Source organism: Meriones unguiculatus, chromosome 15 (assembly GCF_030254825.1).
Source record: "Meriones unguiculatus strain TT.TT164.6M chromosome 15, Bangor_MerUng_6.1, whole genome shotgun sequence".
Lineage (NCBI taxonomy): Eukaryota > Metazoa > Chordata > Mammalia > Rodentia > Muridae > Meriones > Meriones unguiculatus.
In genome coordinates, this window is record NC_083362.1 from 11,014,201 (window position 1) to 11,037,160 (window position 22,960).

At 44.1% G+C, this 22,960-nt stretch overlaps 1 protein-coding gene across 24 annotated transcripts in view; it reads right to left on the bottom strand.

The window, feature by feature from the left end:
• Positions 1-22,960, bottom strand: part of Dlgap1 (DLG associated protein 1) — a 784,196-nt gene that overhangs the window by 146,926 nt on the left and 614,310 nt on the right. For all 24 annotated transcript variants that reach the window (XM_060368165.1, XM_060368163.1, XM_060368160.1 and 21 more), the window contains 2 exons: positions 5,853-6,030; positions 1,369-1,609 (listed from right to left, as the gene is read on the bottom strand). In XM_060368165.1, the coding sequence (XP_060224148.1) occupies positions 1,369-1,609; positions 5,853-6,030 (419 nt within the window). The remainder of the gene's footprint in view (positions 1-1,368; positions 1,610-5,852; positions 6,031-22,960) is intronic.

Below are 22,960 nucleotides of genomic sequence, written 5' to 3' on the forward strand. Positions count from 1 at the left end.
GAACGGTTTTGGCTGGCAAGCAGTACAAGTTTTACAGAAGAACGGGCCCATCCCCGGGAAAGGGTTGTGTGAGGGTGGGGGCGGGGATGGGACACAGCGGACACACACTGAGAAGCTGTAGGCGAGCAGACCTTCAAAACCACACGTATGGCACACAGCAGACGCCACACAAACAGAGTGCGCCGGGACTGATCTTCAACGCACATTATTCTGAACACTTCACGAATCACCTCTATTTCGTTCATGAATATCGTCTGACCCTGCTCTTGGGGAATTTCCTGTCAGGTAAGGTAGGTCTAATCTACTGCCTTGGGTCTGGACCTGAATGGCCAGGGTCACAGTGCCCAGCTTGCTTCTGAGCTGTTCCTGCTAGCAGCATTTTTCAGTTTTTCATAGACTTTTTTTTTTTTTTTTAAGTCCTTACCTTAGTTGTTTATCTCCAGTCAGTTGGCGTTTTGGAGGACTTATCACTAAACCCTTAAAAATTTCTAGAATGAATGATAATTACTGCCTTTAAGTGTTTTTTTTTTTTTTTTAAGACAGGTTTTAGTATGAAGTGTTTGACTCAGACCCACAACCCTCCTGACTCAGCCTCCCGAGGACTGGAATTACAGGCATGCTCCACCATCTATTGGTACGATATTCTGGTGTAGGTGTCTCTAATTCATCATTGTTTATCTTGACTCTGATGGTGGTTTTTTTTGTAGAATTACTTTATTGGAGCTAGGCTGAATTCAGTCCTAAAGTTAAGCCCGGTTGAGAGAAAGGGATTTTTCCGCTTGGTGCTCCGTTTTTCACATAGACACACACAGCCCCAGGCTGTAACACTGTGCAGGTTCTGTGCCCTGGAGACTGGCTGACCTTTCTCTCCCATGCCTCCAAAGGTAAAATCTGCACACAAAAATACAGTTCCTCTGCAAAATTACAGCGTAGGGGAAGAGACTGTTCATAAACGGCAGGGTTTAAACTGATGAAATAAACCTGTTTTTTGTTGTACTAAAACTCATACATGCCTAGTCAATATCACTGGTCCATACACCCTCCTTTAATTTAATTTAAAAACATTTTAACGGGGTATTTTTGGTCTCCTGGAAGAGTCACGCTGTGGCCACTTTAGGACTGACTAACTGACTCCAAGAAGCACATGATTTTAGTTCTAGGCCAGAGCTTGCTTATTGAGAGGTCTGAGTAGGGCGGGGTCAACAGGAAGATGCTGGATTAGGTCTCTCCTGTGGATTCTCCCATGGTGATGGAGGGGAGGGCGTGTGAGCGTGGCGGGAGGGTGGGTAGGGCAGGTGACTGCGTTGCCATCGACCACGTGACCACACCAAAGCCACCCGCGCCAGCCGCGGTCAGCCCGGGACTCACCGGTGCTGCTCTGGATGGTCCGCACCGTGGTGGTCGTGCGCGGAGGGGAGGACGACCTCAGCGACACGCACTCGTCGTCCTGCGAGCAGCCCTTCTCGATGGCCCGGACGTAGCTGTGGCTCCGCATGCGGAAGCAGCCGGGCATGGGCAGGTCCAGCGCCTCCACGGCCTGCGACTCCAGCTCGCTGAACACCGACTCGCAGACGGACTCGAACTGCCCGTTCACCTCCATCTCGCTCACCTGCGGGAAGAGGCGGGGCCGTAAACACCAACATCGCCCACGCGAGCAGCACCGGCTGTGGAGCATTGCCAACGTGTTATTACTTCCTTTGGGTCACAGATTAGAAGCGGATGGCCGCCAGCTACTGAAGAGATGACATTTTAAAGGAAGAGAGTGCTGGGGCCCGGGAAGACATCTCAGTAGGTGAGAACTCCTGCTTTGCACAGGTGAGAGGATCCGAGTACGAATTCCCAGGACCTGTGTGAAAAGCAGGGCATGGCTACCTGTGTCTGTATCAGAGGCACCGAGGGAAGCATTGAGCAGCAAAGGCAAATCCCGGGAGCGCATTGGCCAGCCGGCCCAGCCAAACCCAGTTTCAGGAGAGACCTTGCTGCAAAAAACAAAGTGAAGAGCAGCAGAGGACGCTCCCTACCGCTTGCTCTGAACACACACCTGCGTACGTGGGTGAATGCACCCTCTTCTGCCCCCTCTAGGGGAGAGCTCTGTTTCCACAGCAGTGAAGAAATGCATGCCGGGAAGGAAGCAAGCGTTTGCCCAATGCCTCCTTGATAATTCTTGTCACAGTTTCCAGCACATTTTTTTATTTTATTTTCTTTTGCATTGCTGGGGACGGAACCCAGGGCCTCCTTCCGGGCAAGCATTTCATCACAAAAGTTCTTTTCTCTAGCTCCTCCTCATTCGTAACTGGGGCTTTTTTTTTTTAAAGAGCAAGTTTATTAGTTTGTGGTAAGATTTCATGTATTTCAGTGAAACTTTTTTTTTTTGGCAACTATTATTTTTGTAAGCTATTTTACTATGCCTTTTGAAGTGACTAGTTCATCAAATAATGACTGAATGCAGAACATGAAACATACATTTTAAATTGTATTTTGTTTTGCAAGAGATAGTCTGTATTAAAATAGGCTAAGCCCAGAAATGTCAGAAATCTCAAAAAGCAGCATCAAGATTTCAAACTATTTACAGGATTCACTTTTTATAAAAATAAGTTCATAAACTTATCTAATTAACATTGATTAATTAATTGAGATAGGGGTTCATTATGTTCTCCTGGCTGTCCAGGAGCTCTCTACATAGACTAGGCTGGCCGTGAAACCATAGAGATACTCCTGCCTCTGCCTCTGAAATGCTCAGATTAAAGGCGTGAACCACCAGGCCTGACCTCATCCATAAACTCTTTACAAATACATTCTTGAAGATCTTTGAAGCAAGACCCTCTTTAAAAATGAAAATCAGATAATTACAACAGCAGCAGCAACAACAGATTTTAGCCTAATATGACAGCACACGCCTGAGGAAGAGGCAGGTGAGTTCAAGGCTACGTACTGAGCTCTCTGCCTCTTCCTTTGAGGCAGGTCTCTCTGAACCTATTACTAATACTTTCGTGGCTGACCTAGCTCTGCTCCTATATTCTCTCAGTTCAGACCTGGGGTTACACACATGTGCAGACTGCACAGCTTGTTACGTGGGTGTGGGGATTCAAACAATTGAACACCAAAATACTCCTCACTGCTAAGCCATGACTCTAGCCTTCTGACTCTGTATTGATTTTAATAAAGTATCTGTCCGTCTGTCAGCTTATCTATCTATCTTTACTTCATGCATGCGTGTGCCTACACCTGTAGGCGCCATTGTGCGCCTGTGGAGGTTAGAGAACAGCCTGTCCGACTGGATAATCTCCTTCCACCATGTGGATTCAGGTATCAGCCGGGTTATTAGGCGTGGTGGCCAGCTCCTTTTCCTGCTGAGCCACCTACCTCTCTGGGTCACTGAATCAGAATCTGAGTTAAGGATCTGCAGGGGTTTGTGACTCATTTAGTCTGAAATGATTTCAAAGCAATTTATCCATGGATGCACTCACAAACTATACATTCTTTTTTTCCTTTCGATTATTGCTGTAACAAATATCACAAAGAAACAGTGACCTATCTCTCTCTGTCAAGGTTGTAGACATTAACCTTGGGTTTCTATCTTTCCAGAGGGTTTATATACTTTGTTTCCTAGTTTTAATAAAACTTGAATCATACAGCAAACATAATTCTGTAACTTGCTTTTATCTTATTGAATCACATACATTCTTACTAGGGTTGTCCTTTTTTCCCCACACAGACATAGAAAACCAAAGGAAACAAATGTCTAACTTAACAGATAATAACAACAACCAAATATCCTTGAAAATAGTAAAATATCAAGAAAGGACATTTCCAAGCCACCTTTAGCCCTCCACATGCCTTATCGTAATAACAAATCATCTCTAAAGTTTACTTTTTCCAATTTTAAAGATTTGTTCACCCAAGTGTGAATCCCTGGGCCCGACAGCTTATTCACGGAAGACAATCTGACACATAGGGTTTTGAAGGGATCAAAATTCAGGGCCTCTTGTATGCTCAGCAACTGCTATCATCATTAGAGGTGTCTACTACACCATTTATTTAAAAATTAAGTTACATTTACGTTTGTATATATTCATATGCTCATTTGTGTATGTGTGTTGTGTGTGGGTGTGAGTGTGCCAGAGAGTGTGCATGCTCAGAAGACAGCTGTGGGAATTGTCTTCAGTATGTAAGTATTGATTAGTGTATCTTTAGATTGTATTGTGTTAGAAAGCTTTATTTTAAATATCATTATTTGAGTTTCATAAGTGGCTAAGCGGTGTTTTGGTTTTTTTGTTTTTTTTTTGTTTTTGGTTTTTTTTGGCTTGCAATTAGGATACTTTCCTAATGGCCTGAGACCTACTTCTGCCGTTTTGTTCCTCTTGTCTCTCCGAAGTGGTGCGCTCAGCACTGACGGAGACACACTCTGGAAAACAGTGGATACACTCTCCTTCCTGCTATCGAATATTGAGCCAAGAGTAGGTGCTTTGTACCATCTTCAGCACGGCAGCTCACCCTCATCTTTAATAAGTGGTACAAGTATATGTATACTGAAGACTTGCTTTAAGATAACTTTACACTTCATCCTCAGCATCTTCGTACACTTACTTTATACACTCATGTGCCTGGAGTTGCATGAAAAAAAATTGCAAGCACAAAGGGCTCATATGGTCAAAAGCTTAAAAAGTCTAAGTCCTTCGTTCACAAATTTTACTTGGATCCCTCTTTGGAGCCTTTGGTGAATAATGTCAGATTTTACATAGGAACAGAGTACCATGTGCTTACATTCAACACTATTCTTCTACTTATATATATATTAATATAGACAAGTAATACTACGTAAGAGAATAACTCCCACAAAAGCAACTCCATTTTAAAAAGTTTATGCTTCAGTGACTTTGAAGAAGAAACTGTTCTCTGAATAATGACAGCATTTTGACCGTAACAGGAAGTCTGAAATTGTCCTCAGAGATAATGTGTTATTTGAAAGTTGAATTTGGTGCTAGAGGAATGATGTGCCATTAGGACTCCATTAAGCATGGTCATTCTTTCTGTTTTTAACTTAAGGCCAAATGACTACCCTGTGGAATTGCAGCATTTGACCTGCAGACAGCATTAGTCTTTTCCATGCTTGGTATCTTACTAAGCTGTAATTGGGAAGTGATGTCCCAAGGAAGGTCATATCCACAGCACAGGGACGCGAAGCTGCCAGCTGAACAGCACAGTGTCCCTCGGGGATTCCTGACATGTTCCCCTGTTCTAAACCCATGAAAGTTATAAAGTTATGAATGTGTATATTTTTTCACCATTTATTTTATTTATTTATTTTTTTGAGACAGAGTTTTACCATCTAGTCCTGACTGGGCTGGAACTTGCTATGTGGACCAGGCTGGCCTCAACTCACAGAGTTCTGCCTTCCTCTGCCTCCTGAGTGTGGGATTAAATGTGTGTGCTACCACAAACAGCTTTACAAGAACTTTAAGCCTACAGGTACATTCTGTGTGTAAGCCTTGCTCCAAACTGTAGAACTTGAATGTTTTTTCCCAGGGCTGTTTACCCTAGGCACGGACCCCTTGAGCAACACTGCAGCTGAAGTCTCCTCCATCAATCAACACCATCCTGAAAAGTGGCTGGGACCTCCCTGACAGGTTATGAATTTCCAAGCGTTCCCTCTTTGTACCCACTCCACCTGCAAGGGGCCCCTCTTCTCTAGACCATCAGGACCAGGAGCTTGCTGGGGATGAATATATGGTCTCCCCTGCAGCCTCCAGCTGCTCTTCCTGTGGACTCCATCAGTGGTCATGTAGGTGTGACTACCCGCTCCCTTGCCCTCTCAGGTCTCAGTGATAATGGCGCCTGCTGATGGCCCTCACCTGGCTGATGGTGCTCATGGCTCGCATGTAGCTCTCATTTCTGGAGCGGAACTTTGGCGATGTGAGCAAGCCTGCAGGGTCGAGACTGTCCAGGCTTCTGTTGATGGAGACTTCACTTACTGCCCTCAGGTAACTGTGACTCCGGATCTGGAGTTTGGGTGAGTGTTCATTGGAGATCCTGGAAGAGAACAATGGAAGCATCTGTGTGAGTGCTCAGTGGAGGTCCTGGAAGAGTCTTGCTCAATGGGGCAGTGATAAGCAATGGAAAGCACCCGAAACACCAGGACAAACGGTACTGATTTCTACGATTGCCAAAGTCCTGTATGGTGGCTCAGGGGAAAACCTTTAATTTCTATTCTTGTTTTCTTTTTAACTAAATTTGTTTTAATTGACACATAATCATTTTATATAATACACAGGCGTCATGGTGTGATAATATAATGCATGTATTTAATTTAGGACAATTGGATAAAGATAATTGATATAACCATAACCTCAAATATTTGTCATTTCTTTGTGAGGGGAACAGTCAAAGCCTCACTCACTATTTCAAATGTACATTTATTGTTGTCAATCATAAGCACTAACTATCCCCCAGGGCATTTTATTTTCCCATTTAACCACACCTATGAATGGCTTAGCCATCCTCTCTTTACTCCCTACTCCCTCCCTCAAGCTTCTGGTGTCTACTCACAACTTCTATAAAGTTGACTTTTACATATTCACATGCAAGTGAGAGCAATCAGGATTTGTTCTAAGAACACAGTCCAGTTCCATTGACATAGCCGCAAATGATACTCTTTAGCGCTGTGTTTTCTTTATTCATTCTTCAATTTATGAATTGACATCTAGGTTGATTCTAGATGCTGGCTATTTTGAATGAAGACACAATAAGTATTATGTTGGTATAATGTTCTTTTGGAATGTATACACATTTACCCTTGCTCATTCAAATGCTGATTTCTCTCCCCCACCATCTGGTTTCAATCCGGACATTGCATTAGATGCTTAGAATAAGCATCACCTGTCTCAAGTTTGTGTAAACACGCCACCATTTGTTCTCTATATTGTCAGTTAAAACAACCAGCCACATTGCTGAGCAATGGAGAGGATAGGGTGGGACATCCTGGTTCAGAGTGGGAGGAAGAGGAAGGAAGCAGGAGAGGAGGAGAATCTGCAGGAGAGGTCTTGGAACCACATGGAGAAATGAACCGGACCTAAGATATGACTAAAAGCAAGTATAGTGGGTGAATCTGAATGGTAGGAAACTATGTGGGCTTGGAGGTTTAGGATGGAGCAACTATTGCCCAGCATTGTGCTATAGATTAATTAAATAAATTGTAGTCTCTGTGTGGTGATTTGGTTATACAGCTGTTTAGGAATAACCGCTGATTAACTAAAAGATATATTGATAATAAGTATTAATATACTGCAACAATATTAGAAGGTTGATGATGCCCCAACATGCTAATTTTGTTTTCTTTGCATATAGATAACCAGGTGAAACTACTGGTTTATCTGATAGCTTTATCTCTTCTCCATTCAGGGGCTAACATTGTTTTCTGTGATGGCTGCATGATTTTACATTCTCACCAACAGGGTGTGAGATTTCCCCCCTTTTCACAAAAGAAAATCCTCCCCTCCCTTAAGACATGGTTTTAGGAAACTCCTAGATTGGCATGTAGCTGAGGCTGTCCTTTAGCTCACGATTGATTCTCTTTCTAGTCTCTACTTCTCAAATGCTAAGACGACAGATATGTGTCATTACACCCAGCTTAGAAGAAAATCTTGTTTCAGGAAATCATTAAGGTTTGATGACATTAGAGAACAATTAAGTCTCCTTAACCATGAAGAATTCCCCACCATTAACACTCAGACACCCTCAGGAGGAAGAAAATAGCAGTGACTAATCTATTACAGAATTCTGTGTTTTGCAACATGTAAGATTTTCCTTTTTATGTATTTCTTTCTTGTCTTTTCAGATTAGTAACAGCAAGTAGGTCTGTATCTATACATGTTTATGCATTAATCAGTCTCTCTTTCACTCAATAAGTCAGTTGTCTAGCTGACCTTTAATTCTCCCATGTAATTGAGGTTGAACTTAGTGAAAAGAAATTGAAATCCTGGCCACTGAAAATGCATACATACCTGAGTTTGATCTATAAGGAGAACTTTTCTCATACCTTTTAGCCTATAGATTTCTTCTAAAATGTATTAGTTGCTTATAAAGTATGAAATTTTTCATTGAAAAATTCAAGCTAGGGAAGAGGAGGCGACTTAGTTGGGCAAAGTGTCTGCCAAACAAGCCTGGGACCCTGAGCTTGGATCGCTGGGGCCCGCATAGAAAGCTAAGCATGATTTACAGTGCTAAAGGGTACTGTGAAGGCTACTGTGGGAGAAAATTTATTAAAAGATTTATCCAGCAGCGGACCTTGTACGATACAGTGCTGACCTGCCCGACAAGATGTGCCTACTGGAAAAATAGTGGCATGACTGACTGGCTTTGAGGCCAACACAGGAGGAAATCATGTTTGGGGGTCATAGGCCCTGGGGGGCAGGGGAACCTACAACTGTTGTCTCACCAAGTAGACGTGTTGTCAAACTGCCTTCTAAGTGGTTTTGTTTATAACCAGAGAGTGGTGCTGATCTCAGCCTCAGCCAGAGGACACTGCAGTGGGCAGCTCTCCACGCAGAGACTCTCAACTTGTGGAAGCACTGAGATTAAGCGGCTGGTGAGTGCTTAGCCCTTAGTGGAACATTTACACCACACCCTCCAGGATCCGGTGAACATTATGGGAGAGGGGCCAGAAAGAATGCAAGGGCCGGAAGAGGGGAAGGAATGCTGTGAGATGCTGTGTTCAGGTCGGGGAGGGGCCCTACAAGGCACTATGTGGGGAGCTATTGACAGTTTATGGCTGCTTCGACCTGGGGAGCTCTTTGTCTTCAGAAAATACAGCTGCTGGTCAGTTGATCATGTTTCATTGGATGGTGTCACATCTATGAGTGCTCAAATCAAATGTTGCTAGTGACATTAAAGCAGCTGAGCATTCTTTTTGGGGAAAACATATTCCTGCCATCCATGCAAATTAAAAATAAGAATATTAGAAGCATCTTAAGTAGATGTGATGATGAATACAAGTCAGATATAGTCAATTCTGGGCAAAGGCTATCTAGAGCTCATTGCCTGGAAATAAATATGCATGTTCACAGAAAACAAGTTTTTCTGCTACCTGGCACATGGTAAGGTGTGCAGTCTCACTGGACACCAGGAAAATGCTGGCTTTAAAAATGATGAATATTTACACAGCACATCCCCGAACACCACAGGAGGTGAGAACATTTCAAATGGCCTTTAAGAGGCTACGTGTAAGGTCACACCTATTCATAATGCTTACATGAAGTTGCTCATTAAAAGCTGAATAACATATTCTGGATAATACTGAACCACAGGATTTGATTAGCAGCTTTTTTTTTTTCCTTTTTAACCACTTGTACAAACAAAGAAATAAAGGCAGATGAAGGAGGAAATGTCCGAAGGAAACTTTGTATTTTATTACTACAAGAAAGAAACAGACTGTTCTAGAAACCTGTCCTATGATTTCTTTTTTCTGGGCAGCTCTCAAGCATGAAGACATCTCTGCCAGGGCAAGTGGATATTTCCTAGGTGCCTCATGCTATTCTGGTGACTTATACTAGGTCATTTTGCAAATGCCACAGCAGGAATTCTACCGGACTAGCTAACTTCAGTTCAGTTTCTCCAGGATCTTTCTGCAAAGAATGTTTGAAGCAGTTATAAGCTAAAGTTAATTTCTGCTTCAGAACCTGAGCACATGATGACAAATGTGTTTCTTTGGCTATTTTGCAAAACGACCCAGAGCAATGGCACTTCCCAGCACAAATGATGATGCCATTGTGTATAGTCATCCGGGCAGCAATGGGCATGGCGCCTTCATAAACAGAATACAGTCTAAAGGAGAAACAAAAGTCCAGGTTTTGAAAAGTGAGTGTCTCCTGGCTGAGATGGGGAAATGAGGCATCGCTGTGACAATCAGTCACCCTGGCCACTTGCTATGAAATAAGGCCTCATTCCAAAATTTCAAAGTGGGAAAACAAATCATCCAGAAGGAACTGGATGGTTCTGTTATGGTGAGTCATTTCCGATAAGACAATGTAAACCTGAGCAAACCAGCACACATGAGGAAATGAACTTTATCTCATCTAGAGGGTAGAGGCTGCAGCTCTCCACGCGGAGAGGACAGCCTGGACCTGCACTTCCTGGTGCAGAAGAGCCCAGTAAGAAATGCCAACACACTGTGCTCACTGCCTCTCCCCCTCCTACCCCATGACCGCTGGTCTTCTCTGAAGGGAGGGATGCACACTCAGAAATGTTAGAGACTCAGAAATGTTAGAGACATTAATTACTTCTCAGTGTTGGCCTCCTGAAATGAGATCAGTCTTTTCCTGCTGTCTTTATTCTATTTTGACAATGAAGATATTTGATCTTGACCATGACACCTTCATCAAACTATGCTCACAAACGTTTATGGCTTAAATGGAGGGGTGTTGACTCCTTGGGCTTTACTGGTGCTTTAGTGAGTGACTGCCCTTGATTATGGTTTTCGAGACTCCTTCATGAGTTTATCTGCTTCAGTAAAACTGAGGCCAACTCCCCCCGCCCCCATTCTACTGTGGAATGCCTTAATGGTCTATCTTTTGGTCAAGCTGTTTCTTGGACCAATGCCTCTCGAATGATTTCCACCTGATATTTGTTACTGTTTATTACACACCTAGGTAGTGTTAATGCCCCTCTACATATAAAGAAGCCACTCCTTTAAGAGTCTACATAGTCTTCAAGATAATTTATTTACTTATAAAAATTTGAGTTGAGACAGGGCTGGACTTGAACTTGAGAGCCTTCTGCCTCAGTTTCCCTCATGCTGGGATTATAGGCAGGTGACACCCAGCACAGCTTGTTGAAAGTAACTGAAACACAGCCTTTGATTTCTGACTTCTCCATTGTGGTGGTTTGAATAAGAATGGCCCCCACAGGCCCATACAGTTGACTGCTTCTTCACCAGGAAGTAGAGCTCCTTGATAGGATTGGAAGGATTAGGAGGTGTGGCCCTGTTGGAGGAAGTGTGTCACTGGGAGTGGGCTTTGAACCCATGCCTACTCAGAGTCTCTTTCTCTCTCTCTCTCACTGCCCATGGATCAGAATGTAGTTCTCAGCTCCTTCTCCAGCACTGTGCTTGCCTGATGCCTTGTTCTCACCACAATGACAATGGATTAAGCTTCTGAGACTGTAAGCAAGCCTTCAATTAAATGCTTTTTTTTTACCTTGTAAGTGTTGCCTTGGTGATGGTGTCTTTTAACAGCAATTGAACAATGAGTAAGGCATCCATCTTTATTCTTTTCCCTTCTACTTCTTAGAAACTCTTGTCTGGACAATCATTGGCGTTTGTTCTTCCTCAAACCTGCCCTTAAATGTCTTCTTTCTCCCTTGACATTACAATTGTTTATCTTCTTTTTGAAATATGATCACCGTGCCATCACAATTATCTCTTTTCTCTTTTCACTCTACATTAGTTCATTGGACAACTTAATCTGACTCTACTACTGATCTTACACTCACCCTCCCTGGATCTATTTGTAGTTCCTATCTCCCTCCAAGACCCGAACAGTAATATTTCCATTACCTACTGTGCCATTCTACCTGAAGCTCCACTATCACCAGAACTCATCATGACCTCTTCCCTCCAAATTTCTTGTTGTCCTTTAGTCTACGTTTTAATGAATGCACTAAAATCTACACAATTAAGCAAATCAGAAATCCAGGAGTTCACTCTGTCTCCTCAAAACCCAGTTGGTCATTTCACTTCCTCAGTTTTGCTTTGTGTGTACGTTTGCTAACCAGCATCTCTCCCTGCTTCATTTTCCCACAGACATGCTCAGGTCAGCGTTCATTGTGATTCTCCTAACCAGGTCCCCTGCCACTAGCCTACACCCTCTGAGGCTTCCGCCTCCCTCGTTGGGTTGTTATTTGACATTCTCCGTTTAGATTTATCTTTAGAAGCCTCCTTCCCTCTCCCCCGACTGCACAAAGTCCCCCTCTGTAAGTGCCTTCTTCCTTTGTCTGTTGCATCCGTTTCCCATCTTCATAGCTACTTTTATTTTCATTTTTACATGCTTATATACTCTTTGGCTTTTTCAGATCTTAGATGTCAGAATCAGTATTGCCTCCTTGTCACGTGCTGGCATGCTATGAAGGCCAAGTTAGCCTTGAACTTGTGATTCCCCAGCTTCATTAGGCATGCAGGCACCACCACACACAGTGGGGTTTAAGCTTAAAGTCACAAATAGGACTAGCTAATAGTTTTTAGAAATTCTGTCATGTCATGGGCTGTGTTTAGACGGTGAATGGATGATGTATGACAAATGAGGGTGACATAATTATCATTACTGTAGACCATAGTTTTCTTTGAAACCTTTCTTCACTTATTAAGATCTCCCATGCGGTTTTATTAGTGCAGAGCCCCGTGCTGATCTCTGTCCTGGTGCTATCTGTACCTCTTTTCTCCTCCAGCTGCTGTCATTCCCTAGGAGTCCTCCTCCTGATTCATGCCTAAAAAAATATTCGGTGTGTGCAATGCTTCTCTTTGTGAGTCTGGATTATTCTGCTTAGCTTAACTTTCCTGCATCTCATTGTAAATCATACGATTTTGTTCTTCGCTCCGGCTGATGCTTCATTATGTAAACACATCACATTTGCCTTTTCCATTCATCTGTTGGTGGGGATCTAGGCTGTTTGACTGGGCTATGTGAACGGTGCGCAGAAAGATTTGAAAAATGCCCATGATATAATTCACCCTTAAAAGTCTCTGGTTCACTGGTTCTTAGCATAGTTATAGAGCTTAATAGCATAGCCACTATATAAACATCATTTAAACGTCATTATAGGAATGCTACTGAGCATCATTAGCCGATAGCTATTTACAGAAGACAGCAGGGTTTCCAGGCACAGAGAGCCTTTTCAAACTCTGCTCTCTTTGTGATGCCATATTGTTTCATTAATTTTCCTTCTGTTCCATAGAATAAGTTTCAGAACAGGCTCAGTTTACCAGTGCCCAGCCTTTTTATGAGCAACAGCTTATAGACAAAGGCAACTTGTGAAAAATAAGAAACACATTAAGGAGAAGATGCCTATAGGTCCGTGCTACAGTCTTTGCTGCATTTCCTCCGTAAATGTTTCATTTGGTAGATAAATGTCAGCATTACTTGCAACACATTCCAACTGTCAAGTGCTATAGACATTCCTATTTCCCAGAGGCCCCAGGGCTCTCTCTGGCCATAGAAAGTTAAGGGGATGTTTTGGAGACGCATTTAATGTTGTGGTATTTCATTTGCTCTATTAACTTTTCTCTGCAGGAAAGGAAAAGGGACTGATTTCGTTTGGAATTATCCGACTGCGCAGATGTATACACTGATGGAGAGCCAAAGGCCCTGTCTATGTGAAGCCATGTGCTAGGCACTGGTTTAGGTGTAAGGTGAGACTCATCCAGTCTGCAGATGCATGCTTAACAGCAAACCATCTCGCGTTTAGAACTTATTAATAGCAAATTGTCCTGTGCTTATATCCATCACATTTAGGTTCTTGTGATTCTTAGAACTCAAATGTACTCCCCAGACTTTCAGATAACACAGCATGGAACATAAAGCAATTAAAGGATGTCAGCCATACATACGGCTTGTGTTGGCTATAATGAAGAACAGTTGAATAGTGCCTGCTAAAACTTCAGTTCTCAGATTGAGACAGACGTGCGGAACCAGCTTCAAGAGAGCCTTTGTTAAGCTTTCACCAGTTCAGGGAAGCCACAGTGGGAACAGGACAGGCGGAGACTCAGCTGGACCGTGGAGCACAGCTTCAGAGAGAAGCTAACTTAGAGTTAGGAGCCGAGTGATGGGATTTCTACTGGGTAAGATGCACCAGACAGGGAATTCCAGACCAGGGAACTGTGGGGCAAATTCTCAACAGCAGAGCAGCAGACACACAGGGAGCTGGGCTGTAGAGAGGGAGCCTGAGCAGTTGGGAGGACTATACACATTATAACTGCCTGCTGGCCTGTCTGTGTCATCACACTGGAGGTTCCCAAAGACAGCAGCCCCTGTAAGAGAATGAAAACAGCACTGTATTCCCAGCCTCAGCCCAGGCCTGACTCACTAAGACCTCCTCATATAATTGTTGAACAGCATGAGAGGGAGAGGGTGGTAGGGGGCAAAGACTCATTCAGACACTGGGACAAGAGGCCCTGGGAGGCCATGAGGTCATGAAGTGAAGCAGAGAACCAAAGGAGAAGCCAGCAAGGGTGTGCAGGACAGACAGTAAGAATGGGCACGGACCCAGGGAGCAGTCCTGAGCCCTGCCCTTGGATGAAGGAAAGCGCATGGTGACACTTTTTTTCCCCACTAGGAAGAACACAGGTCCAGGGGAATTTGGTTCTTTCTTTGGGAAAAGGAAACACCCTTTGTGAGACTTGAATGCACTCAGCAGAGTCTGGGGTTGGCTGAAGACAGAGCAGGGGTTGTGCAGAGAGGTATTTCCAAGCAACCAGCTTGCCACCAAAGGTGCCTACGTAACGGGGTTAATGACAGGAATCGCTACTCGCCATTGACCCACAACTGGAGCAGAGCAAGGCGCCTCCCTGTTGGTGTTTTCTCTGCTCCAGGTTGTCTGTTTTATGAAATTGTCATATATTATCTCAAAATAGCACCCAAACTAAGCACTAAATCAACAAAAAACAATCCAGGGAGAAATGCCTTGGGCGGAAGTTGCCTTTAACATAAGGAGTTTTACCGTGAGCCGCTTGTCTGAGAGCATCATTAAAACAAAAACAAAAACAAAAAAACAGTAATAATGTCTACCTTCTCGAGCCCAGAGAATTTGTGCCTGAGAAGCATCTTTTCTCCCTCACAGAGGAGAAAATACAGACAACGTAAAATTTACTCTTGTCGTCAAAGTCCACGAGAACCGGCATCGGGAATCAGAGAAGGAGGACAAGCGAGAGGACGGGAGGTGAGGGGTGGAACAGGTCCAGTGGACATTGTGTACAACCACGGAAACACATGGACAGTTAAGACGCACAGTGAAAAGTGACGCATCGCCACTGTTGCCATTTCTGGGTGCACAGCTCAGCGGTGTCAAGTACATCTGCTTCCTTGGGCAACCACCCTCCGCCCTTCTCCAGACCTCTTCTCTCCCATGACTGACACGCTCCCGTCCTCCTGCTGTAGCCCCAGCAGCCATCCCTCCCCTTCAGGTCTCTCAGCTTGACAGCTCTAGGTAGGTCCTCCAGATGATGCAAAGCAGTACGCCCCTTTTGCGACTGGCTCTTGGTCCCAGCAATGCCCTCAGAGCTCAGCCACATTAGCAGGAGGCCCCGTTGCTGTCCTTCCCCGGACCCATCTGTGGGTGGGTGCTGGAGCTGCTCTTGACCTTTCAGCCACTGCGTAACGCTGCTGTGAACATGAGTGGACACATACCTTCTTGAGTCCCTGCTTTTTATTTATTTATTTATTTATTTATTTTTGATTATATGCCCGGGAGTAGAAACCTCTCCTTAGAAGTACTTATTTCTTTTCCATATCATTTCCTATCAGCTTTGCTACCAGCACATTATTCGAGGACCAATGCAATAAAAGCAAGCTATCACCTTCCCCTAAGGAGCCACTCCATGGATTATATATTCCAAGTTTTAAGGATGCTAAATAATACAGTAGTGTTTCACAAATGACTATTGCTATGGCAAAAGTAGAAAAAGATACCTCTAGTCTATGCGACAGAACAGTTAGCCCTGATGCCTGCAGAAGACTGGCTGCTGGGTCCCACAGCCACCAGAATCTGCAGATACTTGATCTAGGCATGTGAATGTATACACAGCTTCCCTCTCACCTCCATCCACATCTAGACTATTCATAATACCCAGAAAAAGAAAATGCAGTGTAAACAGCTATTCTATTGTACTTCTAAGGAAATAATGGCAAGAAAAGAAGATTGCGCTTTTTCAGTGCAGAAACACTTTTGAAAATATTTCTGATCCACAGCTCACTGAATCTTTAAATGAAGAGCCCATGAATGATAGTGCCAGAAATAAATGGAGTATCATTTTACTGCTGTAGCAATTGAAAAACAGCAATGTAATTAAAATGTGACATAGTATGATTAAAGATATATTGCCATGGTTAAAACATCCAGCAAAAGTAATCCCACAAGATGGCCAAGAGACTGCGGAGAGCCGTGTCAATCTTTGTGGTTACAAATGAAATCATTTTCTATGCATCAGGTAATAAGAGCCCACATGATAATTCTTAGCAGGGCATGGAGATAATGACCTAAATGCTATTTTGAGTTGACGACAGAGAGGCTTTTCCTCCCTATTTTAGTTGTGTGAGGAGCAGAGTAGATACATTTTCAGAGCTGAGTGGGTTCCTCTGCCTGCTATTGTGACAAAATACCCAACAAAGACACTTACTGAGGAAGAATTTATTTCACTCCTGGTCTAAGAGGGGCTACAGCCTGTCATGGCGGAAAGGCCTGTGGCAGGAGTGTGAAGGGGCAGTTCACACAGTCAGGAAGCAGAGGGACTAGAGGCTGTTAATGACCAGACTGGTTCCCTGAACACTGTCCCTGGCTTACCCACGTGACACTGGATCGAAGACTCAGAAATAAACCCACACACCTACGGACATCTGATTTTTGACAAAGATGCCAAAACCACAGAATTAGAAAAAGAAAGCATCTTAAAAAAATAGTGCTGGTCTAATTGGATGTCTGCATGTAGAAGAATGCAAATAGATCCATACTTATCACCATACACAAAAGTCAGTTCCAAGCGTATCAAAGACCTCAACATAAAACTGGACACACTAAATCTAATAAAGAAGAAGTAGGGAAGAGCCTTGAACTCATTGGCACATGAGACAACTTCCTGAACAAAACACTAACAGCTCAGGCACTGAGATCAACAATTACTAAATGGGACCTCATGAAATTTAAAATCTTCTGTAAGGCAAAGGACACTGTCAATAGAACAAAACAGCAGCCTACAGACTGGGAAAAGATCTCCACCAACCATACATCTGACAGAGGGCTAATATCTGAAATATATAAAGAACTCAAGCAATTAAACATGAACAAACCAAACAACCCAATTTAAAAATGGAGTACAGAACTAAACAGAGAACTTCCAATAGAGGAAATTCTAATGGTTGAGAAGCAATTAAAGAAATGTTCAGCATCCTTAGACATCAGGGAAATGCAAATCAAAATGACTCTGAGATTCCATCTTACACCCATCAGAATGGCTAAGATTAAAAGCTCAAGTGACAGCACATGCTGGAGAGGATGTAGAGAAAAGGGAACACTCCTCCATTGCTGGTGGGATTGCAAACTTGCACAACCATTGTGAAAATCAGTCTGGTGGTTTCTTAGGAAATTGGGAACAGTTCTATCTCCAGACCCAGCAATACCACTCCTGGGCATATACCCAAAAGATCCTCTATTATACAAGGACATTTGCTCAACTATGTTCATAATGGCTTTATTTGTAATAATCAGAAACTGGAAACAACCTATATGTCCCTCAACTGGAGAATGGATAAAGAAAATATGGCACATTTACACAATGGAATACTACTCCGCTATTAAAAACAAAGACACCATGCAGTTTGCAGGCAAATGGATGGAACTGAAAAAGAGCATCCGAGTGAGGTAACCCAGACACAGAAAGACATGCCTGGTATGTACTCATTCATAAGTGGAGTGACTATTAGCCGTAGAGTACAGGATAACTGTGCTACAATCCATAGACCCAAAGAAGCTAAGGAGGGCCCAAGGGAGGATGCTTGATTCTCACTCAGAACAGGAAATAAAATAGACATCTGAAGTAGATAAAGGGAGAGGGGTGGGGAGGATAAAGATAGTGGGGGATCAGGGGTGCAGAGAGCCAGGGAGGAATGGGAGAGAGAATGGAAATTGGCAGGGGAGAGGGAGGCATCTCTGGGACAGGGGAGGCTCCCAGGAGTCTATGGGGGTGACCCTAGCTGAGACTCCTAGCAATAAGGGTTAAGGAGCCTGAAGTAGCCACCTCCTGTGGCCAGGTGGGACTTCCAATGGAGGGAGGAGGGACACCAACCCACCTATAAAACCTTCTACCCAAAATTTGTCTTGCCTGCAGAAGTGTAGGGGTAAAGATAAAGCAGAGATTGCGGGAATGGTCAACCAATGACTGGCTGGACTTGAGACCCATCCCATGGGAAAGAGTCAATCCCTTCCTCTATTAATCTGCTGTGATAATCTGCTAGGCTTGCAGACAGGAGCCTAGCATAACTCCTCTGAGAGGCTTCATCCTGCAACTGATGGAAAGAGATGCAGAGACCCACAGCCAAACAATAGGTGGAGCTCAGGGAGTTTTGTGGAAGAGTGGGAGGAAAGATTGAGGGAACAGGAGGGGTCAAGGACACCACAGGAAGACCTATAGAGTAAGCTAACCTGGGCCCATGGGGGCTCACAGAGACAGAACCACCAACCAAAGAGCATGCGTGGGATGGATATAGGCCCTCTACCTGTTAAGTAGCAGATGTGCAGCCTGGTCCACATGTGGGTCCCTAACAATGGGAGTTGGGGCTGTCTCTGTCTCTGTTGCCTGTCTGTAGATCCCTTCCCCCTAGCTGGGCTGCCTGGTCTAGCCTCAGTGAGAGAGCATGCACTTAGTCCTGCTGTGACTTGTGGTACTGGGCTCGGTTGGTACACTTTGGGGGCCTCCCACTCTCTGAGAGGAAGAGGAGAAACGGGCTTGAGGGTGAGACTGAGAGGAGGGCAGGGAGGAGCCAGGGATCAGGCTGTAAAATGATTAAATAAAATAAAAAAGACATGAAAAGACCTAAGACGGCCACAGGAAAAGGCATTTTATATACAACTTTCAACGTAGTTTAGTGCACACAAATCCACTGCGTTTCCCCTCAGCTTTAGCAGCAGCTTTGAAACTCAGAGAAGTAAGAGCTCATTCATCTGAGTGACAACAAACGGGACACGTGGAGAGCTGTCGGCTTCACAGATCCGAACACGAGCTGTCTCTACCCATGAGCCGGGGCAGAAACACACTTTAAAGCATTTGTGAGCGAAACAGAAATATGATCAGTATACCATCGCTTGAATCAAAACGTGTTTAAATGAGCACATGCACTCTGACTAAATCAATTAAGTTACAAAGAGAATAATAACTAGTCTCGCTGGATTTCCCCAGTTGTGTTGTGAAGATGGCTTCCATTCACTTTTATTAATTCCATGTTTAGGTAACTTGTACTAATTTCCTGTGCTTTGGGTGACAGAAAAATGAAAAGATGATTGTCTTAGTTAGGGTTTCTATTGCTTCGAGAAAACACCTCGACCAAAAGCAATTTGGGGAGGAAAAGGTTTATTTTGCTTCCACTTTCGCATCACTGTTCATCACTGAAGGAAGTGATGTACAAGGACAAGGACCTCCGGACAAGGCAGGGCGGGAACCTGGAGGCAGGAGCTGATGTGCAGAGGCCAGGGAGGGGTGCTGCTTCCTGGCTTGCTGATCACCCTTACTCAGCCTGCTTTGTTATAGCACCCAGGGCCACCATCCCAGGGGTACACCACCTACCTGTGGACTGGACCCTCCCACACCAATCATTAATTAAGACAAAGCTCTACAGGCTTGCCTGTAAGCCCAGTTTTATGGTGGCATTTGACGTTAGCTTGCATCAGGTTGATACAGGACAATGCTATTCACCTATTGAATATGCATTAACCTCTCCACAGAGAATCACTGAAGAACCTTTTACATGAAAAGGGGGGATCCTTCCGGTTAAACGTTTTCTGCTATGGTAGCAACAGAGCGGACTCTACATACTCTGCTGCAGAAAACTCCAAGACCACGGTGAGTAAAGGGCATGAAACGCACGTGCAGTGGGCTCGGAGGGGAGCCTGAGTTCGTACACAAAGCCCCCCTTTCACACAGGGCAGCTAGACGAAGCACTCGCTCTGTCCTTTCCTCTTCTGGCCCTGAGAACCCTTCCTCTTCTGCCGGTCTTTATCAACTGGCCATTGTCTCTTCTCTAATGAAAGAGGCGCTTATGCTCTGTCCTCCTCTTTCTGGTGCCCAAGGGAAGCCGGGTGTTGGGGAAACTGCTGTAGGTCTAAAGGATACAGAAGTGTTTCCAAGGAGACGCCCTCTGGCCTCCAGGATGTCACTGCGGTGTCAGTTCCTGGGAGCGCCCGCAGGGGGCGGTGTATGCCGAGGCATGAGCAAGGCTTGGCGCAGCCAGAGAGGGACCTTCAGGCAGATGCAGGGTTATTTTCTCAATTTTGAATTTTTTTCCCCCATGGGCGATTTAATGAAAGGGGCAGAGGACGTTAGGAAGTTGGGTTTCTGTGATTATCTCTTCCAAGGCGTCGGTTTCTCAGGTGGGGAATTAAGCCTTCCAGATGAGGAATTAAACTCGGAAGCTCAGGGTCCAGGTGCTGGGGAGCCGCAGGGGTCTCAGCGCTCCTGAGCAGCGTGGGCAGCGGCCCTGGCCAGGCTGGCGTCTCTCCCACTCCCCAGCCAGCGCTTCTGTGACTCAGACCCAGAGTGTCCAACAGCCTTCAGAGAAAACACAAACCGAGGGTAGGCGGAATCATGGTCGTGCTGCAGGGCTTCGCTGTTTTCCACGGGGTCTGATGTGAAAGGCATAAACGAAGGTTTTCTTATTGCTCGTTTTCTCTTTCCCTCTCTGTAGGGAATCTTGGAGGTGTGTTTGCATAAATACATATGTATATGTACATATATATGTACACACAAACGCACACACATATATATTTTATATATTTTTAAAAATTTTTTTTTTTTTTTTGACACAGGGTCTGTTGGTCTTGCGTTTGTTTTCAAGGAAATTTAAATTTACTCCATCGGTCCTGCAAGTAATGCTCATGTACTTTTTGTTTCACTAGTTTCTGACCTTCATTATTTCTTGCTGCTTAATGCATTTGAGTTCAGCTTGTTCTTTTTCTTCTTCTTTTTTTTTTTTCCTGAGACACTAAAGTATATTGTTTGGTTATTTGGGACACCCCTGGTTTTTATTTAATTATTTGAGATGAGCTCTTCCTAGGGAGCTCTGGCCCGGAACTTACTGTGTGGACCAGAATCTATATAGACCATAGAGATCTGTTTGTGTTACCCCTCTCAGCCATTCCTGGCTTTAAAAAAGTAATAAAATTAAAAATTAAATTATAATTACATTTCCCGATTCTCTTTCCTCCCTCCAACTTCTCCCAAGTACTCACCCTCCTTTGCTCCCTCTCAAAATCATGTCTTCTTTTCCTTTAGTTGCTGTTGTCACACACTTTTTCTCTCTATGCACACACATACACACACACACACACTTAATATATTTATTTCCCTGCAATCTCTTCATTGGCGTATGTATTATTCATTTTCATAGTTTCTGACTATTTGTGGTTTTTCATATTTCTATTATTATTAGTTATCACTATTAATTATTTTCATACTTCTATTATTAATTAAAGTACAATTCTGTTGATCAGGACATACACACTGTATGATTTAAATTGTCTGCATTTTATATGCATGTAATCATTTATGTACACATATGTACCTATACACACATAGAATGCCTGAATATGTAAACGCGTCCTGCTGGGTCTGTTTAGTGTTATCTGTGTACCCGTGGTTTCAGGGTGTCTGACCACCTGACGTTGGATCACCACTTAGGGGCTCATCCCTGAAGAAGACTTCCTCCGGCTTCAGCAGTTCTTAGCTGACTGTAGTCTTGGTCTGTGGGTAGGGCTCACTGGGACCTTAGCATTTCAGTTGGCGTTGTGCTTCTTCAGGTCTTGTCCAGGCGGCCACACTGTTGAAGTGTCATGGGTGCAGCTTTGCTGTCATCCCTTAGAGACACAGTCTCACAGTCCTGACCCTCTGGCTCTCTCCACCCCTTCTTCGGCCATGTCTCCCGAGTCTCAGGTGCAGGAGTTGTGCTGCAGACATCTATCTTTGTCCCCACAGATTAGTACAGCCTTCAGCCCCCACGAAAGTGACTTCTCTTCATATCAGGAGGAGACCATTGAAGAAAACCACAGCCGCCGAAATTTGAGAGCCAGCGAGCACAGGTGCCCAATCCCGACTGTCAAATCTCCCTGATGTGAGCACCGCATGCAGCTTTAATGTTCCTCTGAGAACTGCCTTGTCTGGATTCAGAACTTCTGGTAAGCCGGACTTTCATTTTCACTTAATTTCAGGAACTGTAGCATTTCCTCCCTGATTTCTCCCAAGCCACATCTGTCCTTCAACAGTACATTGCTCAGTTTCCAAGAATGTGTGTAGTGACTGTTAATTTTCTTGCTAATGATTTCTAGTTTGGTTCCTTTGTCTTGGTTTTAAAAATGCCTTTTATTTTGCTGTCAATTTTAGATGTTAGCTTTGCTGGATATAGCAGTGTTGGCTGGCAATTGTTGACTTGAAATATATTGTTCTGTGCTCTCCTGGATGTTGGGGTTCCTGGCGAAAGACCTGCTATTCTTCTGAGGTGTTTGCCCCGTAGGGGAGGTGGCACTTTTTTTCATAGTTGTTTTTATTATTATTTTTAAAAAGTTTTTATGTTATTCAGATGTGTGTGTTTCTGTGTTCGCCTCTCTGTGGGTGTGAAATGTATACGCAGAGACAAGCAAGAGGTTCCCTCGGAGCTGGCATTAAAGGCCCCGGAAGGACTTTCCACGCACGCTACCAGGTGACAGAAACCCGAAAACGTCAAAGAGCAATAAACATGTTCGACTGTGCTCGGCTGGAGAAGATGAGGCTAGACAGTGTCTAAGTAAGTGACTGAGAAGGCCTTGGGGGTGAGGGGACGTTCAAGAAGGCAGAACACAGATTTACAGGGCAGTGACGTTGCTCCTCATGACAGAACAATTGTCGAATATGTCATCATTTATCTGCAGGGCCTTTTGAACATGACAGTGAAGGCTGGGCACGGGGGTGGGCAGACAGACGGGAGCTTTTGCCTTTCTTTTTTTTTTTTTTTTTCTCAATTTT